The sequence below is a fragment of the Lipotes vexillifer genome, unplaced genomic scaffold (assembly GCF_000442215.2).
Source record: "Lipotes vexillifer unplaced genomic scaffold, Lipotes_vexillifer_v1.1 scaffold1041, whole genome shotgun sequence".
Classification (NCBI taxonomy): Eukaryota; Metazoa; Chordata; class Mammalia; order Artiodactyla; family Lipotidae; genus Lipotes; species Lipotes vexillifer.
Genome location: NW_006775616.1, coordinates 2,299,028 through 2,323,543, shown reverse-complemented (window position 1 = coordinate 2,323,543; position 24,516 = coordinate 2,299,028). Strand labels below are relative to the sequence as shown.

The following is a 24,516-nucleotide window of genomic DNA, read 5'->3' as shown; positions in this document are numbered from 1 at the left end:
CCTGCTGAAAATTGGGGATTTCAAGAATTCCATTTGACTTGTGTCTTCTAGCTTTCCTTGCTATCGGCTTTCCATCAGCTCTTCTCCAGATAATAGTTGGTACTGGACTGAGAGCAAGAAAAAATGGGAGTGAATCAAGTTAGAGAGACTGTTTCTTTTATTTGAACCCATGCTGCTTACAATCCCTTCCTTCTTGCTTCTAAACATTATAAGCTTGCACTAGACAGTGTTCCCCAAATGTCATTTATTCACATATCACTATTAGGATTTTAGTGAGATCCACATCTCCAGTATTATTATATACTTAGTGTTTTCCTTAAAATCAAATAACCTTTCTTAACCTTAAATAAGTTAATCTATATCGTATGCAATATTACCAATGAAATAAAAACAGATTTTTATATGCTTGTTCTATTTTTTCTAGTACATGTTTCTTTTAAAATCATAAATATGAAAATAAAAACGTCCATGCACAAATGCGGAGAATTAAAGATGCCTTCCACTAAGATGAGGTCCAGGCCCCCCTCTCCTTGAAACTGATGGGTGTTTTGGCTACCTGGATTACTAAAATAAGGCAAAAGTGATGTGTCAGTTTCAAGGCTCAGGGGATAGGAAACTGGCAGCCTCTACTTGCTGCCTCTTGGGACACTCTGTGGAACCTCATCAACTTGTAGCAGTCCATTAGGAGGGTGTTTTCAGGAAACTTTACTTAAGTAGTGAGATAAGGAAAGAAACAATCTGTGGGGTCTTTAAGTACTCTCAAGACATCTATCATCCTCCAGCAGAAACTGTTAGGACACACCTTAAATTGCAAGGGCATCACTGAATCTGCAAATCAATGGTTTAGTGAGCTAACCACAGCTTTTAAGATTGCGGCTTCCTAGCAGGGGATACGATTGTTTACCTATTTATTTTTTTATAAAAACACACAGACAAGTAATTACACTAAAGACTTGCTAATCTTCTCTGGAAAACCTGAGATGGTATTTAAAAAATTAGAGCCATCAACTCCACTATACTTGTTTTAAAGGAATTTAAGTTCATTAGGCAGACACTAACTCGAAAGGCAGAAAGGGCTCTATCAAAATTACATTATGGGTGTCTTTACATGTGATGAGATAGATACTTAATACGTGCCTTTACAAATAACTGTACTTAGAGATAGTCTCTCTGCTCTTAAGCGGGCCGTGATGGTGTGTTTCTGCAGCTGGATGTGCATACCCAAACATTTCTGTGTAGATTGGAGGAGCCCAATTTGGGTCCTTTGTTTTCATTCTAGTGCCATTCAAGCAGCTGAACAGTGTGTAATTCATACCCCCTTTGAAGTAGGAACAACGTAAATTTTGCTGTCTTCCTCCACAGAAGATTTTTCAAGGTGTCACCTTGCAGAGTTCACCAAACACATTTCTAGCCTATCCAGTTACCTTCTCTCATCTTTTCTTTGAGTTAAGTTTCCTAATATATATATAAATACATATTTATATACAATAAAAAACAGGATCATATTCTACTGTTTGGCAATCTGCTTTTAGTCTCTTAGTAATAAACCATGGGCATTTTCTAGGCTTCACATGTTGTTTTACAGCTTGACTTTTAATGTTGGTACAGTGTTCAATCCTACAGCAATGTCATAATTTATTTAACGGGGTAAGTTTTCAGGACATAGAAAATGATCACTGTATTTTTCAGCACCAAAGTAAAGATACTATTGCAGTGTATACTGCCATGACTTGAAAACAGGAAAACCAAAAGAATCCTTCCTTTAGAGCTAAAAATAAAATTGAAAAAAAAAAGGAACAGCTTTCTTCCATGGTTGCTGTAAAACACAAAATCATGTGAATATAGATTACATGCTGACACAGGGGGTGAGCAAAAGTTAGTGTTTCTGCCTTAGCCAACATTTGGGTACAGGAAAAGGATAAGGAGTTAGCAGTGACTTAGCCAGATAGGTGGGGTTGGGCATAGAGATTCACGGGCATCATTAAAGTACATAGATGACCAAAAACTTCTTATTTCAGATGACAGCTTTTATCACTGATGCCAAACCTTTCCTGCAGGGTTACTGGCAAAATCTTAACTGATCTGCTTTTCATCTCCCTTATGCCCTCTGACAGATACTGTAATGGAAAATCTAACTGCTTCCCAAGTATGCTTATCTAAGAAGACTCCACAGATTGAATAATAAAATTGTGAATAATTTTCAGATGACTCTGTAAAATAAAGACTCTCTTAGAGAATATCAGGTCTTACCAATCTCTATCCAAAGCAGAAGGAAATGGAAATCGAAAGTAGAAAGAAGATGCTATTGCTTGCATGTGGAATCTAAAATATGACACAAATGAACTTATTTTTGAAACAGAAACAGACTCACAGTCATAGAGAACAGTCTTGTGGTTGACAAGGGGGAGGGAGGTGGGGAGGGATGGATTGGGAGCTTGGGATTAGCAGGTGCAAAGCAGTATACAGAGAATGGATAAACAATAAGCTCCTACTGCATAGCATAGGGAGCTATATCTGATATCCTGTAATAAACCATAATGGAAAAGAATATGAAAAAGAATATATATATATATGTATAATTGACTCACTTTGCTGTACAGCAGAAACTAACACAATACTGTAAATCAACTATACTGCAATAAAATATTTAGAACAGTAGAAAGAAGAGAGGGGCAATTTAAAAGGAAATACAAGACACGTTTGATGCATATTCTGTAAACTGGGACCCGAATGAAAGTCAACATTTTTCCAAACAGTCAACTTCACTGTACCTCAAATGAAGGCCATTGTTTTCCTGTCATTCTGGGTTACATGTACATTACAGGTCACTGTAATAGAACAAAGCACTTTTTCAGAACTGCCCATTCTCCTCTCCTTTGTGGCCATGTCCATCGTGGCAGCCTAACCCCTCTCGTTCCATGACACATCCCCTCTCCATGATGAGAGGGTGAAATCAAAGATGCGCACGCAGAATCACAGCGAGAGAGGCTTGGCTTGCTTTTCAGTTACTTCAGAAACCATCATGGCGAACAGTGCACAGAAAATTCTACACTTGCCCAAGCTGGAGGGAGGACAAGGGAGAAGAGAAACCAGAACTTACTTTCCTAACGCAAAGCATTCCAGCTTCACTGTTGCTCCTTTTGCAGTCGGGACCGTTTCCGGGAACTGCACTTCTATTTTTGGTTCATATTCACCCATCACCCCTGTGAATAAACAAAGGAGCTAAGTCTTGGAGATTCTTTTAAAACATACACAAGTGTTTTTCTGTTAACGTAGGATGCTCCTACACATCACTGTGTGTGCAATTAATGCCTTCCTTTAAAAGCGGCTCCTATCTCTTAACAGCCGTGAATCATGGCTTCTCTCCCAGTTACTGCTGCAGAAAAATTTGTATCACAGCACCACACCATCTGCCTAGGAGTAAATTCTCCATGCATACCCCATTGCTTCTTGCAAATATTTTTTTTAAAAAGTAGTCGTGGGGCTTCCCTGGTGGCACAGTGGTTGAGAGTCCTCCTGCCGATGCAGGGGACACGGGTTCGTGCCCCGGTCTGTGAAGATCCCACATGCCGCGGAGCGGCTGGGCCCGTGAGCCATGGCCGCTGAGCCTGCGCGTCCGGAGCCTGTGCTCCGCAACGGGAGAGGCCCCAACAGTGAGAGGCCCGCGTACCGCAAAAAATAAATAAATAAATAAAAGAGTAGTCACGGAAGAAAAAGAGGAAGGGGTATAAAGTCCTAGTCACCAGGAATATATTATTTTTTTGGAAACGTACTGCAGAAAATTTAAAATACGTTAAAATAATATGGTCATGCTTTATTGTGTCTATATAAAGACAATTTCTGAGTAATCAACTTATCACCACAAATTACTTTTCTTTCACTTTTAAAAGTCAATCTGAATTAGTCATAAATTGGTATATGCAAGGTAACACAAAATTCTTATATTTTTAATATATTCTGAAACAATGACAAAAGAACAATAGGAAGTAACCATTGAAAACAACCTTTAAGTTATACCCACCTTGCCAATGGCAGCAATGGCAGGCTTACCTTGAAGGTCATATTCTCCCACTTTCCCATATCCTGGAAAATTACCGTACAATTATAGCCAAGGCAGCACAGCCTAACAAATTAAGCCCACGCTTTATAACTAAATGCTTATGAATGATTTCTTATCAATACACTCTTGACACTGTCTACCACTACTAATTGTTTTAATATTTCTATTCAATTTCTAGTCATTTCCTATGGTCTCTGATTCATCTGTGCCAATATAAAGTTTGAAATTATCTAGCTTACTAAAACATGATAGGATCCTCCGTTTCATCTCTCCTTTAGGCTTCCCACAGTTAGAGGGAAAACAGACTGAAGGATTCACATGGAAAGGTTAAAAGTAAGGAACAGATGGGGACAGGTACAATGACTAAGAGAAACAGTTCCATTCATTTTGCAGAGGTGACCCTCTTTATCTGCAGCTTCACAGTTTGGGAAGCAGCAATGGGATTTCCTCAATGTGTAAAAAAGAAATCAACCCCAAGTGACAGCTGATGCATTAGTCTAGCTAGGTTTGCTGTGACATATGTCATCAAAAGCGCAAAGTTGAACATACCTGTTGTTTTTATCTTTTCATAGACTGACAGGGAAGAATGGATTTGGAAGACACCTTTGAGTTAATTTGGTTCAGTATTCTTAATCTTGGCATTCATGGATGCATACTTTTCTGCAGAAAGGACCCATACCTAGCAACCCGTACTAGAAAGGACCTTAACCCCCACAAAATGAAAACCACAGTTCTAGTCTGTCCCTGCCTTTCACAAGCAAGTCTGTAATCTCAAAGGGGTTAAACTGTTTGTCTTTAGTCCCACAACAGACTAGTGTTCAAGGTTGCAACTCTGGTCCCTGAGTCCTCATCTTAATCTTTCACTATGGCCTCTGGCCACTGCAGGAGTAACACTCGAAAACTAAATTCCAATACACGAAATCCACGCTTGACACGTTCAGATACAAAACCATTCCCCCCTTTCTGGTCAGTCTCTGAGTCCCCTTGCACTTACGTTTGGGTTTGCCTTCCCTTGAGCATGTGCCCTCACAGCAGGACCATAAAGAGACAGTGCTTGCTAACGCCCGCATTCGCACACTTCTGTTCAACTTGCTAACAAACAACCCATACAGCTGACTCACCATCCCATAAATATCAGTAGTATGACTCGGAGCTCAGGAACAAGTTAACACCTTTTAGTGCTGTGTGTGCGGCTGTGTACCCCGAGAGCAGTGTTACTTAGAAAAACAACTGCCTTGAGAGAAAGAGGTCTTTGGTCCTCCCGGGAAATCAAGACAAACTACATTGCGGTGTATCCTGAGCAGAAGGGAGATGAAATGATAAGGTTAAAATATGGAGGGTCAAGACTGTCTCAGCCATGATCAGGTTTTCCCCCTACTCCCTCATTCTATCAGCATTACATATAAACCTGGTTTCTTTAATCCAACTATGAAAGATACATCAAGGATCAAAAATGTCTCACACATCCTTGTCCTGAGCAACCGAAATAGCACTGCTCAGTGTCCCAGGTCCCTAGCTAATTACCTCCTCATCCTAAAATCCCACCTATTATGGCCCCGACTCAAAATCCCCTCCTCCAGCCTCCTGTACCCCTTTCCTTAATACGTCCTACACTCTGTAGCCCACAGCAGTCTTTAAATGACCAGAAAGTATCAAATCTCTTTTGCTTCAGTTCTCACTGTTTCCCATGACTTACTGTAAAAAACATGTAATGATTCTGTAAATTGACTGAGTCGTGCAACCATCAGCATAACCCAGTTTTAGAACATTTTCATCACCCCGAAAAGACCCCTCATGCCTGTTGACAGTTAATCCCAGAACCAATCCCGGCCCCTGGCAACCACTAACCTGCTTTCTATGTCTATAGATTTGCCTTTTCTGAACATTACATATAAATGAAATCATACAATGTGTGGTCTTTTGCATTTGGCTTCTTTCTTTCTTTTTTTTACTGCCCTAGATGCCAGGAATACAACTGGGAATGTAAGGGAGGAAAAACTATTTCTCTACCTTTCTAAAATTCTTTTGGCTTATTTATTAATTTAGACATTAACAGAAGAAAAAACAAATTTAATTTTGTACATATGGGAGCCTCACACAGGCATGAGAGGGTCAAAGACAGGCAGGCAGTTAAAGCTTATAGGCCATCCTGAGTTAAGGAGGAGGGGGTAGGGATATGGGTCTTCAAAGGGAAGGAAGACAACTCACAGAAATATAGGAAAAGCAAATGTTTGGTAAACAAAGTTTGTTATGCCATGAAGAGACAATAGGATAGAGTTAGGAATTTGAATAAACAGGTCCACTGAGCTCTCCCCAGTCTACCACACCTAGGCCATACTCTTTGTAGTTATCTCTGGTAATAGCTCTCTTTTTGGACCAGGCCCTCTATCTAAATCCTTCTTTTTTTTTTTTTTTTTAATTTAATTTATTTTTTATACAGCAGGTTCTAGTTTATTAGTTAACTATTTTTATACATATTAGCGTATGTATGTCAATACCAATCTCCCAGTTCATCCCACCACCACCACCCCCGCTGCTTTTCCCCCGTGGTGTCCATACGTTTGTTCTCTACATCTGTGTCTCTATTTCTGCTTTGCAAATTGGTTCACCTGTACAATTTTTCTAGATTCCACATATACGTGTTAATATAGGATATTTGTTTTTCTCTTTCTGACTTACTTCACTCTGTAGAAACAGTTCCATTCATTTTGCAGAGGTGACCCTCTTTATCTGCAGCTTCACAGTTTGGGAAGCAGCAATGGGATTTCCTCAATGTGTAAAAAAGAAATCAACCCCAAGTGACAGCTGATGCATTAGTCTAGCTAGGTTTGCTGTGACATATGTCATCAAAAGCGCAAAGTTGAACATACCTGTTGTTTTTATCTTTTCATAGACTGACAGGGAAGAATGGATTTGGAAGACACCTTTGAGTTAATTTGGTTCAGTATTCTTAATCTTGGCATTCATGGATGCATACTTTTCTGCAGAAAGGACCCATACCTAGCAACCCGTACTAGAAAGGACCTTAACCCCCACAAAATGAAAACCACAGTTCTAGTCTGTCCCTGCCTTTCACAAGCAAGTCTGTAATCTCAAAGGGGTTAAACTGTTTGTCTTTAGTCCCACAACAGACTAGTGTTCAAGGTTGCAACTCTGGTCCCTGAGTCCTCATCTTAATCTTTCACTATGGCCTCTGGCCACTGCAGGAGTAACACTCGAAAACTAAATTCCAATACACGAAATCCACGCTTGACACGTTCAGATACAAAACCATTCCCCCCTTTCTGGTCAGTCTCTGAGTCCCCTTGCACTTACGTTTGGGTTTGCCTTCCCTTGAGCATGTGCCCTCACAGCAGGACCATAAAGAGACAGTGCTTGCTAACGCCCGCATTCGCACACTTCTGTTCAACTTGCTAACAAACAACCCATACAGCTGACTCACCATCCCATAAATATCAGTAGTATGACTCGGAGCTCAGGAACAAGTTAACACCTTTTAGTGCTGTGTGTGCGGCTGTGTACCCCGAGAGCAGTGTTACTTAGAAAAACAACTGCCTTGAGAGAAAGAGGTCTTTGGTCCTCCCGGGAAATCAAGACAAACTACATTGCGGTGTATCCTGAGCAGAAGGGAGATGAAATGATAAGGTTAAAATATGGAGGGTCAAGACTGTCTCAGCCATGATCAGGTTTTCCCCCTACTCCCTCATTCTATCAGCATTACATATAAACCTGGTTTCTTTAATCCAACTATGAAAGATACATCAAGGATCAAAAATGTCTCACACATCCTTGTCCTGAGCAACCGAAATAGCACTGCTCAGTGTCCCAGGTCCCTAGCTAATTACCTCCTCATCCTAAAATCCCACCTATTATGGCCCCGACTCAAAATCCCCTCCTCCAGCCTCCTGTACCCCTTTCCTTAATACGTCCTACACTCTGTAGCCCACAGCAGTCTTTAAATGACCAGAAAGTATCAAATCTCTTTTGCTTCAGTTCTCACTGTTTCCCATGACTTACTGTAAAAAACATGTAATGATTCTGTAAATTGACTGAGTCGTGCAACCATCAGCATAACCCAGTTTTAGAACATTTTCATCACCCCGAAAAGACCCCTCATGCCTGTTGACAGTTAATCCCAGAACCAATCCCGGCCCCTGGCAACCACTAACCTGCTTTCTATGTCTATAGATTTGCCTTTTCTGAACATTACATATAAATGAAATCATACAATGTGTGGTCTTTTGCATTTGGCTTCTTTCTTTCTTTTTTTTACTGCCCTAGATGCCAGGAATACAACTGGGAATGTAAGGGAGGAAAAACTATTTCTCTACCTTTCTAAAATTCTTTTGGCTTATTTATTAATTTAGACATTAACAGAAGAAAAAACAAATTTAATTTTGTACATATGGGAGCCTCACACAGGCATGAGAGGGTCAAAGACAGGCAGGCAGTTAAAGCTTATAGGCCATCCTGAGTTAAGGAGGAGGGGGTAGGGATATGGGTCTTCAAAGGGAAGGAAGACAACTCACAGAAATATAGGAAAAGCAAATGTTTGGTAAACAAAGTTTGTTATGCCATGAAGAGACAATAGGATAGAGTTAGGAATTTGAATAAACAGGTCCACTGAGCTCTCCCCAGTCTACCACACCTAGGCCATACTCTTTGTAGTTATCTCTGGTAATAGCTCTCTTTTTGGACCAGGCCCTCTATCTAAATCCTTCTTTTTTTTTTTTTTTTTAATTTAATTTATTTTTTATACAGCAGGTTCTAGTTTATTAGTTAACTATTTTTATACATATTAGCGTATGTATGTCAATACCAATCTCCCAGTTCATCCCACCACCACCACCCCCGCTGCTTTTCCCCCGTGGTGTCCATACGTTTGTTCTCTACATCTGTGTCTCTATTTCTGCTTTGCAAATTGGTTCACCTGTACAATTTTTCTAGATTCCACATATACGTGTTAATATAGGATATTTGTTTTTCTCTTTCTGACTTACTTCACTCTGTATAAGTCTCTAGGTCCATCCACGTCTCTACAAATGACCCAATTTTGTTTCTTTTTATGGCTGAGTAATATTCCATTGTATATATGTACCGCATCTTCTGTCGATGGGCATTTAGGTTGCTTCCATGACCTGGCTATTGTAAACAGTGCTGCAATGAACACTGGGGAGCATGTGTCTTTTTGAATTATGGTTTTCTCTGGGTATATGCCCAGGAGTGGGATTGCTGGGTCATAGCCATGTTCTTCTTAACTGCCATCTTGTCTTGCCTACCAGTTGGCTCCTCAATGAACAATTTTTTAAAGAACATCTCTTTCAAAGATTTCAAATTTCTGAAATATTTTGTTTATTTGTGACTTCTGCCTCCATCACAATGTATACTTCTCATGTTTAGTTCATGTGTTTAGTTCTGTCTTCCATCCAGATTGTAAACCCCATGATGTCAAGTAATATGTCCGTCTTTTTCATGCTTGCTTTTATCTTTGTCTCTGCCCTTAATAGGTGCTCAGTAAAAAACTGCCATGAAACATTTTACAAATAAACTTCTGGGCGCTCTCGAATAACACTGCTGTTTTCTATCATCTTCACAGCTATTTATACATTTGTAATCTCTTCTGTTTTACTTTCACTTCTTTGAGGAATGGAAGTACTTCTGATTTTTTTCTGTTCCTCACAAATCTTAGCTCAGTACAAGGCATATGGAAAAAACTGTGATACGTAGGAATTTGTGAAAGGGAGGAAAAGATGTAGAAATGTGGCTCTTTATACTGGGACACATAATAGCCATTAAGTCAAACATGGAAGTCTTCCCAGGCATGGAAGTTGTTTTTAAGTATTATCATCCTCTTGTTCAAGTTCACTCACTTCAGATCATGTTTCTCTAAAATAAGCTGTGTAGGTTGTTTATGTGGTCACGTGGAGTGATTTGGGTGGACACACAGTGATCTATATTTATGGTTATAGGAACCAAGTAACAGAGTTATCAGTAAAGGTGAAGATTGAACGGTATTTATGGCAGTAGTTATAGAACATACAGATAGGGATCAGAGATGAAATGGCATGCATTTCACTGTTCTTTAAGGAATTTTTATTGTATGTAAAGACTGTCCTAGTATTTAAGTCATAAAAAAATGAAGGAAGCCATTTTCTTCAACATTATGAACATTTTTGGAACACCTGTGAAGCGTTCCATTTAATTTGATTACATCTGGCACAGGCTACATTTTTATTTGACTATTTCTTTCATTTCAACTATTTTGGCCTTTTTCTACATTAAATTTAAAAAGCTGTTGCCTTTTCTTATCTTTTAAGAAACAAAAGGCCCCTTAAAAGAGGAGTGCATTTTTCAAGTCATTCCTCTGACCACCTGTACACTTTTGAACTTAATTGGTCTGTAGCTGCTCTGGTGATTTACATAACAATTAGGCAAAAAGGGTGAGGCCATTGATGGAACTGCTCCAGAATCCTTTTTCCATCTTCAAACTATTTTGGAAGTTGGGAAGATATCAAGGCCTAGGTATGTCTACACAACCAAGGTACAGCTGAAGTAAAAGTGCATAAAATATTGTCAGGATCAACCAGGATTTATAATCTCAGCAATATTTCCTTTCTCCTGACTGAAATATATACATTGCCTATAGAGAAGACTCTTGCTTTCAATTCTAAATAGAGATACCTATATCTATAATTTTAAACATAAGGTGAAAAAAGTCTTAATTCATTAAAATGCATTGTCAATGTTTTCTATTCTTTGGAGTGAGAGAGCCGGCTGCTACAACAATACTGAAAGTTATATCACTTAAAATTTCATACATCAAAGTCTTCAGGAGTCAGGGGCTTAGGTGTATTTACATTCCAATGAATTCAATAACTATTGATTTAACACCAACTATAGCAATGGGGTTATGATGTGCATACCACAGACCTGATCATTATCTTCATGACATTTGTAGTTAACCTTTTCCAGTGCCTTGCATAGTGATGTGGCATATGCACAGAACAATTAATTGTTTATGGAATAACTGAGTTTATTTCCTAAAGAAGACACGCTACAAATTTCTAGGTGTTTTTTCCAAAACCAGTGTTCCTAAACTTTAAATCACCTGGAGGGCTTGAGTTTCAATTAGTAAGTTGAGATGGAGCCTGAGAATGTGCATTTCTCACAAGTTCTCAGGTGATACTGGTCCAGGGAATGTACTTTAAGAACTTCTGTAGCAACCATGAGGTGTTGAGCCAAAGCAAGAAGTTGCACAGAAGAGTAACATACATCATGGGCTAGTCACTGGGAGATGACTAGTAACGCAGAGTCGCACCAGTCACAATGCCAATCAAGAGCCTGGATCCTGCAGACGACCTTGTGGCAATGATTATCTCCCTTTCAAAGCCTGAAAAATTATTAACGCTGATGCTGATGTCTGTAAGAACTAGAATGTGACAGAATAACTGCCAAATTATAGAATATAAAAGAGAAATCAGCCACACACCACTCTTGTTTAACTACAATTTGCAGACAGCTGTCTTGGCAGAAGGAGGCCAGTTTGCAGAATTTTGTGCCGTAAGATTTTGCCAAAACCTGCCTTAGCTGGAATCTGTGGTTGTAAATTAAACCACAGAAGGGACTTTTACCAACTTCTACAGAGTGGGATTTTCTACTGAAGAAAAACTGCAAAAACTGTCCTATGAAAAGTTCCCACATGGCCTTTCTTGAGGCATGAATCATCTGATATATATTGCATTTATCTAAAAATATTTGGAAATATCTGATTAGTCATACACATTTCTTTGGCTGGGTTCACTATTTTACTCTTTTAAGAAAGGCTTGTTTTGCCCTGGGTTGAAGGAGACACTGTAGGATCTAGGGGACTGTCCATGGAATCTCCACCACTACCCAGCCCCTAATCAGTGAATTCCCATTCGAGGCAATATTGTGCAAATAAGAACTTCCCCAGGGCTGGAAAAGAGGAATAAGACACCTGAGGGGTGTATCTCACTTACACTTGGAGTTTTAATGTGACTTCAGAAGCCTGTGGGAGGTGAAAACAAACCCCATTATTTGACCTCAATCAAACATACATCTCTTTCCTTCCTTCTCAATAGTTAAAGGGCAGAGATAACCTGAACTATTCCAGAAAGGTGTCTCCTATGAACGTAGAGTAACTATTTATCCATGACTGCCTGGGACAGTCCTGGTTTACAACAAGTCCTGAAGTATTTTGCTAATAGTTTCCAGTTTGGGCAATTAATTATAAAGCCACCATCTTTTAGGTGAAAGAAAGCCGACTTTTGTCTTTTTTTGACAAAGTACTTTTGTATTGTTCCTACTAAAAAGTTCTTCATATTGTGAGCTAAACAACTCTCTCTCCCTCTAATTTTTTTATGTCTTTCTTATGTATGTATGTACGTATGTATTTATTTTTGGCTGCATCGGGTCTTAGTTGCAGCACGCAGGATCTTTGTTGAGGCATGCGGGATCTTTCGCTGCTGCACGTGGGCTCCTCTCTAGTTGTGGCGTGAGGGTTTTCTCTTCTCTAGTTGTGGCGCACAGGCTCCAGGGCACGCGGGCTCTGTAGCTATGGCGTGCGGGTTCCAAAGCACGTGGGCTCTGTAGTTTGTGGCACACAGGCTCTCTAGTTGAGGCGCATGAGCTCAGTAGTTGTGGTATGGGCTTAGTTGCCCCGTGGCATGTGGGATCTTAGTTCCCTGACCAGGGATCGAACCCGCATCACCTGCATTGGAAGGTGGATTCTTTACCACTGGACCACCAGGGAAGTCCCTCTCCCCCTAATTTGTACATGGTGGTCCTAGTTCAACTCTTTGGAGCCACAAAGAACAAGTCTTGATGGACAGTCTTAAAATATTTAAAGATATTATCCTGTTGTCAGAGATTGGCAAAGTTATTTTTTGCATAGACACAGATAGCAAGGATTTTATTTAGGTTTTGTGAGTCATGCAGTCTCTGATTCAACTCTGCCATTATAGCTGGAAAGCATCCAGAGACAATATGTAAACAAATAAGCATGGCTACTTTCCAATAAAATTTTATTTACAAAAACAGTGGTGGGTTATATGTGGCCCATAAACTAAGGGTTGGCTAAGTCCTGGCTTAGAAGAAATGGGGAAGATAGCAAAGTTTTAGAGAGTCAACAGCATCAACAAACTATAGAACTAACAAGATTTCAGCAAGCTTGCCAAATGCTGAATCACTTACCAGTAAAATAGAGAATGTAAGTAAAAATAAGATATCATTTACAATAGCAATAAAAATTACAGAGAATCTAGGAGTTAGCTAAGAATACTCAACATTTTTATGGAAAAAAATGTTAAACTTTATTTACAAAAGCAGGCCACGGGCAAGACTGGCCTACAGGAGGAAATTTGCCAGCTCCTGGTTTAAACAAATACTGTATCCACTGCCTGGAATTCTTATCCTTCCTGTTAGATTGGCCACATCTTTACAGAAGCTTGAGCTGATTCCCAAGACCAGGCCAGGCTTCCTTACACACAAACCTTGATTTTTTGCATAATCTCACTGCACCTTCACTGCTCCTTGGTAGCTCTTGCCACAATTGAAGCTTAAATAATCCTGCTTTAATTCTCCATCCTCCCCAGTCTGGCTCCACTCCTGCCTCAGGTTGTAATTAGGCTCCTAAGCTAGACTATAATCTATGAGGACATAGAAGACTTTTGTATCCCTAGTGACAAGTATACAACAAGCACTCAATGAACATTTCTTGCTTAAATGCATGATCAAATGAATGCCCAAGTCATCTGTATTCTAGGCTGGACACCTCTCCTGCCCTCTTTCATTTCAAATCCCTCCGTCTGTAAATGTGTTTCCTGGAAGTCAATTCAATAATTCCAATAAGGATGAAACTTTAGACCTTTCATTAATTTGGAGTTCTCTAAAACTGCAGGCTCCCAGGGGCTCTGATCACATCTTTTTATTTTACAGTGTACTATACACAACAGGTACCTAATAGATGCTTCCTAACTGAATAGTGAAATGACCACCTAAGACCTTTTGGCTCCCAGGGACCTGAAATGAATCTGACTATGCTAGAGGTCTAAAGCTGACTGACAAGTTCCTAAGCTTGTCAAGGTTTCAAAATATCCAGATCACTGAGACACTATTAAATCAGATTAGCAATGGCAGTTTAGCAAAATATCTCACATCCTTTAGTCATTCAGATGTTCTTCTCATAAAACAAGTTTTATGCCCACAGATCCTCAAATGTGACGTTGTCAGAGAATTAAATGAAAGACATGATCGCTGTGACAAAGCTACACAAAAGTTGCAATCAGAAGTGAGAGTAAAATAAAGCAACGTGTTTTGGACTAACTCTAGATCTTAGGTAATATAAAATTATGTGCAAGTCAAGGGTATATCTCTGCCTGTTGCCAGGCAGAAGTTTCATCCTTGCCAGTCTAAAGGCTAAATCATCAAAAAAAGGTTTTAGATCAAGTTTACAATCAAAAAGAGATCCTCTTAATGCCTAGGTTTTTAATCTGACAGCTAGGTTAATTAAATGGCCTACAATTGAAGCTGATCTATTCAAGAAGTCCCATTGTGGTTGTTAATGCTCACTTGAGGATCTAACCCAATTTTGGGCAATATTAGGAAAGTGTACTATGAACAGATGGTAGTATCATAATGAAGAATACACTACACTCCATCGATAATCCAGAATATTCTAGAATATTCTAGTTTTCTCTTTTTGATTTTTTTAGTCTTTGGTCTTAAATTTGGAACATTGAAGGGAATGTAGTCTTCTGAGCCACTAGGAAATCCAATGGCCACAGAGGTGAAGGTTCACAAAATGACCCGTGATAGCCTGAAAGAGTGAATGTACCTAGTTTTGCATTCAACTAGGATTGGTTGTTAGCACTAAGAAGAAATCTGATCCAATGAACAGCATCTGTGTGGTGAGTTGTATTTGATACTATGTGGCCTGTGCAAATGCTGAGACTGGAGTAAAGTAAGGTAGAGAGCTGTGACTGGCAACTCAGAAAATAACTAGAAGGACCCTTAGATATAACTTATTATAAATCACTCATTTTTATAGCTAAGAAAACTGAGGACCAAGGAAATGGCATGATTTGTCTCACATGAGTCAGTGGTAGATCTGGGACTACACCTCAGAATCCTACGACTGTTTTTTCCTTCTTGACTTTTAGTGCTACCCTTCTTTAACTGCATCCTAGGTGGTGCCACATCAAACAAGACAAAGCTGGACGGCACCGATGATGGACACTTTCAATCCTATGTTCAGCACGTCTGTTTCTGCCCCACCTTAGACTGCTCTGAAACTCTAGGCTGCTAGGGTTATCAGGTGGTCTCTTGTCCGGTAGGTTAAAATTTGATTTATGTTGAGAAGATTAAATGCTTCAATGCTGACCTTGTTCAATGTTTTCATGGCTAAATAAAATTAGGCTTGGGGAAATGGGTCAGGACTTAGAAAAATATGGTCAGTTATTTTGTTATATTGAAAATACAAATTTTTAATAATTTAAATTTACAGTGAAGTATAATAAACATTCAGAAAAGTATTTTACATTTCAACTTCCAAAGACAATATATATAGTGTATATAAATACATGTATATTTATACACACACATCCTACATATATATGCTTATCAATGTATAAAAATATGGGGATGGAGGAAGGAAAGAGAGACAGAGAGAGGCAGAATGTGAATTCTAAGATAGGATAAATCCTTTGTTTCCTGTTCCCTAGTAGCTCTTCTACTGAGAGTTCTAATTAGCAGTAATATTCTAAAATATTTAACAACCAATGTGCAAAGCAAAGAACCATCAGACACACACTGGCTATAAACTGCTCAACATTTGTCTTGGTTCTAATAAGCAAAATAAGGAACTGCCCAACCAATCCCCAGCCAGTCTCAAGGAAAACACAGAAAAAAGGCAAAGGCCATACAGTAATTTTTCATGCTCAGTTACATACATGTTTATGTAAAGTACATAAACAACCTCGCAGACCTGATCTCATTTTCCCAAGACTGTCCAAATTTTTGCTAATTTCTTTTATCTTTAGCCATTTTAGAGCAAGTCAGGGGTAATAACTAAAGACAGAAAAAGTAGCCATTACCTTTGTTTATGGAAATATAGGTACAATTCTTTGAAATCTGTGAAGGAAGAACACAATGGAGCAAGCTCATCATCAATAACCAGCAACTGGGTTAATACTGATCCTTGGACTACTTTAGTATCTGTGCTAAAAATAATTATGATACATTTTTCTCAATTAAATCTGTTTCTTTCACGGTACCAATGCAACTGGTGCACTTTCCCACATAATGAGTTTTATTATCATTTCAAAGCAGATTTGAAAATACCTAGATAAGGGACTTTGCTGGTGGTCCAGTGGCTAAGACTCCGCACTTCCACTGCAGTGGGCGCGGGTTCGATCCCTGGTTGGGGAACTAAGATCCCGCATGCCGTGCAGTGTGGGAAAAAACCTAGATAAATAAATATTAACTCTAATGTAAAATTCTCTCACATTTTTCCAGCCCTCAGTTTTATAGTACTTCCTCGTGATGAACACTACAAATAACATACAGTTTTTAGGAGAATTCCCAAAATAAAATTTGCAAAATCATAATGTAAATATGTAAATCCAGAGGCCAAAAAATCTTTTCTGAACCTCAGTTAAATAGCATGGTAAGTGGAGACTAAGAATTTGATCCCACTGCTGTCCTGATTTGCTTCTCTGGTCCTTAGTTCCCTTCTTTCTCGAAGAATAAAGGTGTAAAATTGGGTGATCTCTAAGTGCCTTCTAGATCCAATAAAATGTGAATATCCCTTTCACCAAACATTTTTCTAAAACAAAAAGAAAATCTCTAATCATTGAAGAAAAATGAGAAAACACAGAGAAGCAGAAAGAAAATAAGAACGGAACATTTTACCACTAAAAGTTAACTGCTTTAAAGTTTAACACTGTTAGCATTTTGGAGAGTAGGATTCCAGCTTTCTCTGTCATTCTCCACATACATTTTACCAAACAAGGATAACAGTATCCATTCACTCTGTAATCTGTTTTTTAAAAATATAATTTGTGGAGCATATCTTAGGTAGGGAAGTTATTGACGTACAAAACAGTATTGCTGTGTTGTCACTGTTCAAAGCAGTTTACCTATAATTTCACACATGGAGTAAGTCTCTGAGGTAGGTACAGCTATCCTCATTTGACTGATGAGAACACCGTGAGGTGAGGTTAAACTGATGTCCAAGGTCACGTCGCTAATAAGTGGTGGGGCTGGATTCCACCCAGGGAACCTGGCTTACCTCCTCAACACCCTGCCCTACATTTCAGTCATGATCTGAGATGTAGGCAGGGGTGAGCCATGTGAAGAGCTGGGGAAAAGGGAGCAACAAGTATGAAGGTCTCGCAGAACCACAGTGTGTTGGGGGAGAGAGCTAAAGAGGGTCAGCAGGCTCAACACGGAGCACATCGCCCTTGGTTCCTGATAGGAACATGGACTGATGGGAGGTGTCTACTGTTCACTTCTGACTCACTGTAACCTTTGGGGCTGGAAATAGTCACAGTCCAGACTGCTTAGTTGAAACTCTAAGGAAATAACCTGAATATTGAGGATACCTAGCTCTTTAAGCTACATCTGCACCTAGCAAGGGAAATGATCAGCCATGTCAATTAGTTCAGTGCAGGCAAAAAGCTCCATTGCCTTGCTTATCCACATTTTGGAGGCAGAAGGAGGCTATGAAATTTTGAGCGAGCTTCAGTTATCGAGATGCTTGTACAAATTCCATACTCACCTTGCACTTGCACTAAAGACCAGACTGGGCAGAATGATAATTTCATTGATTTTACTCTCACAGTGTACACTTTAACGAGAATGTCATTTTTATTTTGCAATCTCTTCTTGATTCATCTTTCCCCTTTTCTCTTACCTCCAGACAAGAGCTAATTAAATAATCTATTTTGTGCTTAGTAATACAGTTCGAGCAGCCATTTTATGTATTCCAGCCTAAATGGGAAAGACATATTATGAATTTTCACCGTGTAGCTCTCAGGGAAATTAGAAATGAATGGGCATTAATTGCTGAAGAATGGGATCCTTAGTCTGCTAATTCTGTGATAAAATATTCTAATAGAACACATTTGTCATCTCTATGAAGATATACTGGGCAAGTCGAGATAAACCTAAAAGCCAAGCAGAATGCAGAGTTGTGGCCAACTTGTGTCACCTAGGAAGACTGTGGACTTCCCGTGTTCCTGAATTTTCGTTCCTTCTCTCCGAAGCAGCAACTCTGGGTGATGTTTCTCCTGGGCTGTGTCTTAGTGCATCAAAGTCAACATTTGACTATATTTTCTCCTTGATGTACCAAACTGGATAACACCACTGAACGGACATTTTGGCATAAGCGTATTATGGGCAGAGGCCAGAGGGGCTGTATTTTTAAATAATTCAGTACAGAATGCCCCTGGAACACATATCTCGAAACAGATTTTTTATCCTTAGATCTAGAGAGACGGCACTGATAGCTTTTTAACAGAATCGATCCTTTGCCTACCTTTCTCGTTAAACTGATGACATTGTTCAGTTTTATTTAATGTAACTCAGCCTAATGCAACACAGTCATTTAACATTCGCCATGTGGCAAGCACTGTGCTGCACCCTCGCACCAAACTGGATGAAAACTGTGGTCTGTGCTTGATCACATGTCAGTGTCAGCGGGGTCGGGGAGGGCAGGCTGACAAGTAAATATGAATATACCAGATGAATATTATGATAGAGAGATGGACCAAGAAGCACAAAACAAACAATTCTTTCTGTTGCTAAGGGAGAAGTCATGCTTTTGGCTTCATAAATAATGACTAAAATAATATTCTGAATTTCTCCCTTATAGACCTGTTCAGTAAAACCATTTCAGTAAACGGCATTCCCATCCACCCAGCTGCTGTGCCAGAAACCTATGTGTCATCCTCGATTTTCTCTTTCACCACCTCCCACATGCAATGCATCAGCAAGTCCTGGCAGCAAACTGCAAACTATATCCTGAATCCATCCCCTTCTCTCCTCTCCACTGCCACCCGGTAGTTCAAGCTGCCATCGTTTACTGCGTGAATTACGGCAACCGTCTTTAACTGGACTTCCAGTTTTGACCCTCACTTTTTTAAAAGTCCATTTTTCACACAGTAGCTAAGCTATCTTTTAAAAAAACATACATAACTCTCTTACATAAAACCCTCAAATGGCTTTTCATTTCACTTGAAACAAAACACAGTCTCCAACCTCAACTCAAACCACCCTCTTCCCTGGTCACTATGCTCCATAAGGCTCACATTCTGTTTACTCTCTGAACATGCCAAGTGATTTATTTTTAGGCCTCAGGGCCTTTGCATGTGATGTTAACTCAGCCTGGAAAACTCCTCCCTCTGATCTTCACAGGACAGACTTCTTATCATTCAGGTGTCAGCTCATGTCATCCCTTCAGAAAGGTTTTGCATGACAACCCTGTCGAGACATTCCATCCCACAGAACCTCTGTTTCATCATACTCATTTATTTATTACTATCTAAAATACTGCATTTTGGGTTTTGCTTATGTTTGTTTGTTTGTACCTGTATCCTCTGAACAATGTAAATGCCATGAGAAGGGGTCTTATGGTTTTTGTTCACTGGTGCCCATAGTGACTGCCACATAGTAAGTGCTAAATGAACATATGTTAAATGCATGAATAAGTAAATGAATGATTGAAATCTACATTATTTGCTCAAAAATTCAAGCTTGGTCTATGCTGTAAGGATGCTCAGACTTTCTCTGCAGAGGTGGTTTGAGAAGGCACCCGATATACAGCATAATTCAGGGGGAGGGGTCACACAGAAATGACCTCCTGGAGAAAGTAATATATTTGAAGAAACTGGAAGGACCAGTATAAGTTAGTCAAGAGACCAAGAGAAGGAAGAGCATTTCAAGAAGAGGGAACAGAATACATATAAGTACTCATCGTGAACGTACAAGGACTCATGGTGGGGAAAAGGCATGGTGCTATTAGAATTTGGAATACAGATCGGCAAGATTGTCTTCAAAGCACACATGATGAATTACCATATACTGCTATGTCATCCATCTAAGTAAGTAAAGTGAAATTCATATATTTTCTTGAAATATTCTTACCAAAGTGTGGGAAATTAAAACTTCTATCTCAAATAAGACTTGACATTCTTGCATTTCACTGTGGTTGGAACTATGTCTTCAGTATCATAAATCCAGAAGTTATTTGGATAATTTAGAAGTTCTCTTTGGACACTGAATACTAAATTACATAGAATTGATTAATGAGCTAATTGTTTAACCTTCTACTTCATTTTGCCTCTGTACACAATTTAAGTGGAAAGAAACAAGAAATAGATTCCTTTGTTATTTAGAGTCACCTAAATCCACATTCCATTCCTGTTGAGATTAGCAATTAGATTTCTAATTAGTCTTCCAAAATGGATTCATGGGTTTATTTCTTACATAAGTGTAGGAAATATAGGTACTGAATGTAGAGAGCATTAAACTTTTCTTAAATTTAATTGACACAGTCAAGCTTTGCATGCCAATAACATAACCACCTCCTGAATTCAACCTATGATCACAAAAAGCAGAATTACGAAAATCCCTTTGAAAACTCACCATCATTTCTCAATATTAGCGGTGTGGGTGGCCCCAGGACCTTTTGGTTTGTTACTGTATTTGTAACCACACAGGTATAATTTCCAACATCTGATTTTTCTACTTTGGCAATATACAGATTCCCAGTCTCTTGAGAAACGAAGCGGCGATTATCCTGATAGGAAGGGTATTCATTGAAAATCCAGGCATAGCTCAGCTCTGAAAGCAAAAGGAATCATCATTACAAATATGTCTTTTGTAAGAACTCTACTGTACTCATGAAAGAACTGGTCAAGTTAAAAATTCATATTCCTGCCCAATGGTCCTTTTTCAGCGGGCTAAATATCAGTAGGAAGTAATTACAGTCCCTTAAAGCATTTACAGTCTTCCTACCATCAGTCAGTGAGATTTTATTCCTATATGACTAGAAGGTGCACTGAGAGCCGATTAAGAGAAGTCCAATCTCTTTAAATCAAGGGAGTAAGTAAGCATTTATAGTTTGCTAACCATGTGCCAAGCACCATGTAATTACTTACAGAGCTAATGCTCAAATTACAGACCCAGAGAGTCTACAATCTTGATATACCCTGGAAACTATTTATATCACTTCTTTCAATTGATAGATAATAATCATAATAGTACATCACGGTGCCACATACTTGCATAGTATTTCGCGGGTTTCCAATACATTTTATAGTTTTCCATTAACTGAGAAACTTTGGCACAGAGGAACAAAGTAACGAATCTAAACTCAGCCCTAGTTAGAGACAATTCTGAGTCTCAATCCAGTCTTTTCCCAATGCCTCTTAGTCTTGATGCAAATTCTTACTCCTTTCTCACTTGTGAGGTTGAACTCCTTTCCCACTATTTTAGTGAGATGGGAATTTAATATTGTAGCAAATACTCACTAAACATACAATGACTGGTTGCCTGGTCCCATAAATGCAAATCTGTATTTTTAAAAAATTAGCTGAAAAAATTATTACATACATAAGGGAGTGACTATAAAGTAGCCATCAAAGAGTGACCTCACAAACACTTACTCATCCCAGAACGCCAGTGGGATGAGTGTAATAGGCAGTCATACCTGAAAATATTCCTTTGAAAGATCTAATTTTTCTTAAGAACTAGGTGAATGTTTTGTGAACGAGCACGTTAGCCCATGCTTTCAATTTCAGAAAAGAAACCTAAATGACAGCGGGTTTAAATGATTTGCTGCAGTGAACTACTGTGCTCTGAGGAAACCAAACTTTTTAGCTCCAGGCATTCCATGATTCCTCTCTTTAAAGTGTGATCCCCAGATTTGTTCAAAGCTGGAGAAGTGATATAGTACCCACTGGCACTGATTAGCCAACATGACCTGCTTTATTTTCAAAAGTTATTTTAGGCAGGAAGAAGAAGCAACTAGAGGCAAAGGGAGTCTCAGGTTTCAGAACTAGTTGGCTGTGTTCTTGTATGCTGCTCTCTAATATGATCCTGGCCTAAATTCTAAATGTATGGAGTGTCCTTGGAAAATGGCAGAAAGGTCACCTCAGCTTTGTATATTGAATACTAACTATTGGAAAAGGCACTTGTTGTTTAGCACTTCAATGAGTCCCCGGTTGTAATTGGCCTCAATAACTGAATGTGCAATAGGAAACATATTCTGTCTTAAATAACCCACTGTTTACATACAAAGGAGGGGTCATGCAGATTTCTTTCCCTTTATCACTGGATTATAACATTTCCGTATGCATTATTTTAGAGAGAGATAATTATGTTTATATGAGAATAGCTAATCATTTTATTTACACGTGTGCATGTAATTATAAATAACCCCATGCTGATGTCAAGAGGATACTCAGTGTAAATAAACAAGTGCTTCCCCAAAAGCTAGTTACTTCCTCAAGAAACTAAAATCTGGGGGAGGAAAGGCCCCTCTAATAGGTCATGAAGAAGTACCATGTGGTGCAGCAATTTTCCCATAAAAACAGGAGATTTAACAAACAGTACAGAGCAATGTACTCCTCTCTCAATTTGGTATGTGAGTTTCAGGAAAACGAAGTAATCCCTGAGCTTCTCAATTTTCTCATATGAACAATGAAGAGAACACTGCTTATTCCCTAATTAACTATAAGAGAGTTTTAAGAAAAAATTAACATATCCAAAGTCACAAGGTAGAAGTCAGAAAGTAATTTACCAGCAAAATATTAATTAACACACACTTCTCCAAGGAGAGTTATAATCACATATATAAACTGTGTATATATATTTTTTCCTGAAGATATTTTTCAAAACTGTTGCTAGTGGCTAGTGCCACAAGGCTTTCTTAATTCTGTAGGAGGACAGTTTAGTAACTAGAAAGTTGTATGGACCACGCATATCAGGAAAAAAGACATCTGCTTTGTTATTTTCCTAATTGGAGTAAAAAAAAAAAAATGACGAGAAAACCAAAACTCAAACCTGTATTCCATAAAGAAAGCCATTTAAATTTTTTTTTTTTTAAGCCATTTAAATTTAAACACTCTCCCTTTCAATTTCTTAATCCATCAAAAGGGGATAATTAATAAATGTGATACAGGTATGTGGTGACGATCAAGTTACGTGAAAGCCCTCTGAGTGATAAGCACATCTGTATCATTAAAAGTTAAATCATTTTTAAAGTAAATATAAGAACAAAAGTCAATGAACATGCTGTTGATCTATTTAAATTATTTTGGTTTCACTGCTTGTGTTACTTAGTGCTTTAGTAGGAGATGCAAACAACTGTAAACATATTCTGCAGGATTTTCTAAACTGTGGTCCTTGGAATACTAATTCCCTGTTAACAGAAGTTCTCTACACCCCCGTCTACCTCAAATTTAAAAAGGTTACATGACCAAATGACTTTAAGAAGCACTGGATTAAGTGAAGTTTAACTGATTTAAAAATTTTTCCTTTCAGGACTTGCAAGAGGTTTTTAACATGCCAATGTTCCTCAAATTTCTTAGAGAGTATGTAAGCCATGCAAACTTATTTGATAGAGAACTGCCTCCCAACCCCTTCACCCACACACTGTTTTTCTAAAAATTTATTAAGATGTCACAAAACCTAGGTTGGGAAACCCTGAACTAATGCAAAGATTTCAATTCAAGAAATGGTAAGTTTAATATAAAGATTATTAACTGTATTACTTCAGTTCTGGGGAAAGCCATTAAGTTACAATAAACAACGGAAAACAACAAAATGTTGAAATAAAGTTGCAATAAGTTTCCGAAATTGTAATAGGAATATAACACTGTAACCATTTCCAATGCTGTAGACAAAGGAAAAAAACCATAGTTCTGAAGACAAGTCTCAAATGGATTGTGCTAAGGATGGTAACTAATATCAATTCAACATGCAACCTTTGTAAAATACTGTTGAGCCCCAAAATGCAAAGGTTAGCCAAAGAATCTTGGCTGGTGCACTGGTGAGATCACGTTGAGCTAAACGCTGAGCCCCTTGAAGGCAGAAAGTCTCTGAAAATGATATTAATTTATTTTTCTTCACAGTAAAGAGCACTACCTGGAAGACTGTATTTTTATTTGCCCACAACAATGAGTAAGGAGCATGAGTAATATAATATAATGATAATGCAGACATCAAAGCAGGGAAATATGTAGTAAGACTAAAAATTACGCAACATATAACTTGACTAAAAATTACTGCAACATATAACTTGCAGTAATTCAAACAGTATGGTATTAGCATAAAAACAGACACATAGATCAATGAAAGAGAACCCAGATATAAACCTATACATATATGGTTAGCAAACTTACTACTAAGGAGCCAAGAATATACCATAGGGA

General features: G+C 38.6%; 1 protein-coding gene across 1 annotated transcript in view; it reads right to left on the bottom strand.

Annotated features, from left to right (window-relative positions):
• The window catches only part of CNTN4 (contactin 4), a 331,989-nt gene that overhangs the window by 169,880 nt on the left and 137,593 nt on the right, over positions 1-24,516 (bottom strand). The window contains exons 4-6 of the mRNA XM_007450035.1: positions 20,726-20,923; positions 3,101-3,203; positions 8-107 (exon numbers count right to left, since the gene is read on the bottom strand). Coding sequence (XP_007450097.1) covers positions 8-107; positions 3,101-3,203; positions 20,726-20,923 — 401 coding nt within the window. The remainder of the gene's footprint in view (positions 1-7; positions 108-3,100; positions 3,204-20,725; positions 20,924-24,516) is intronic.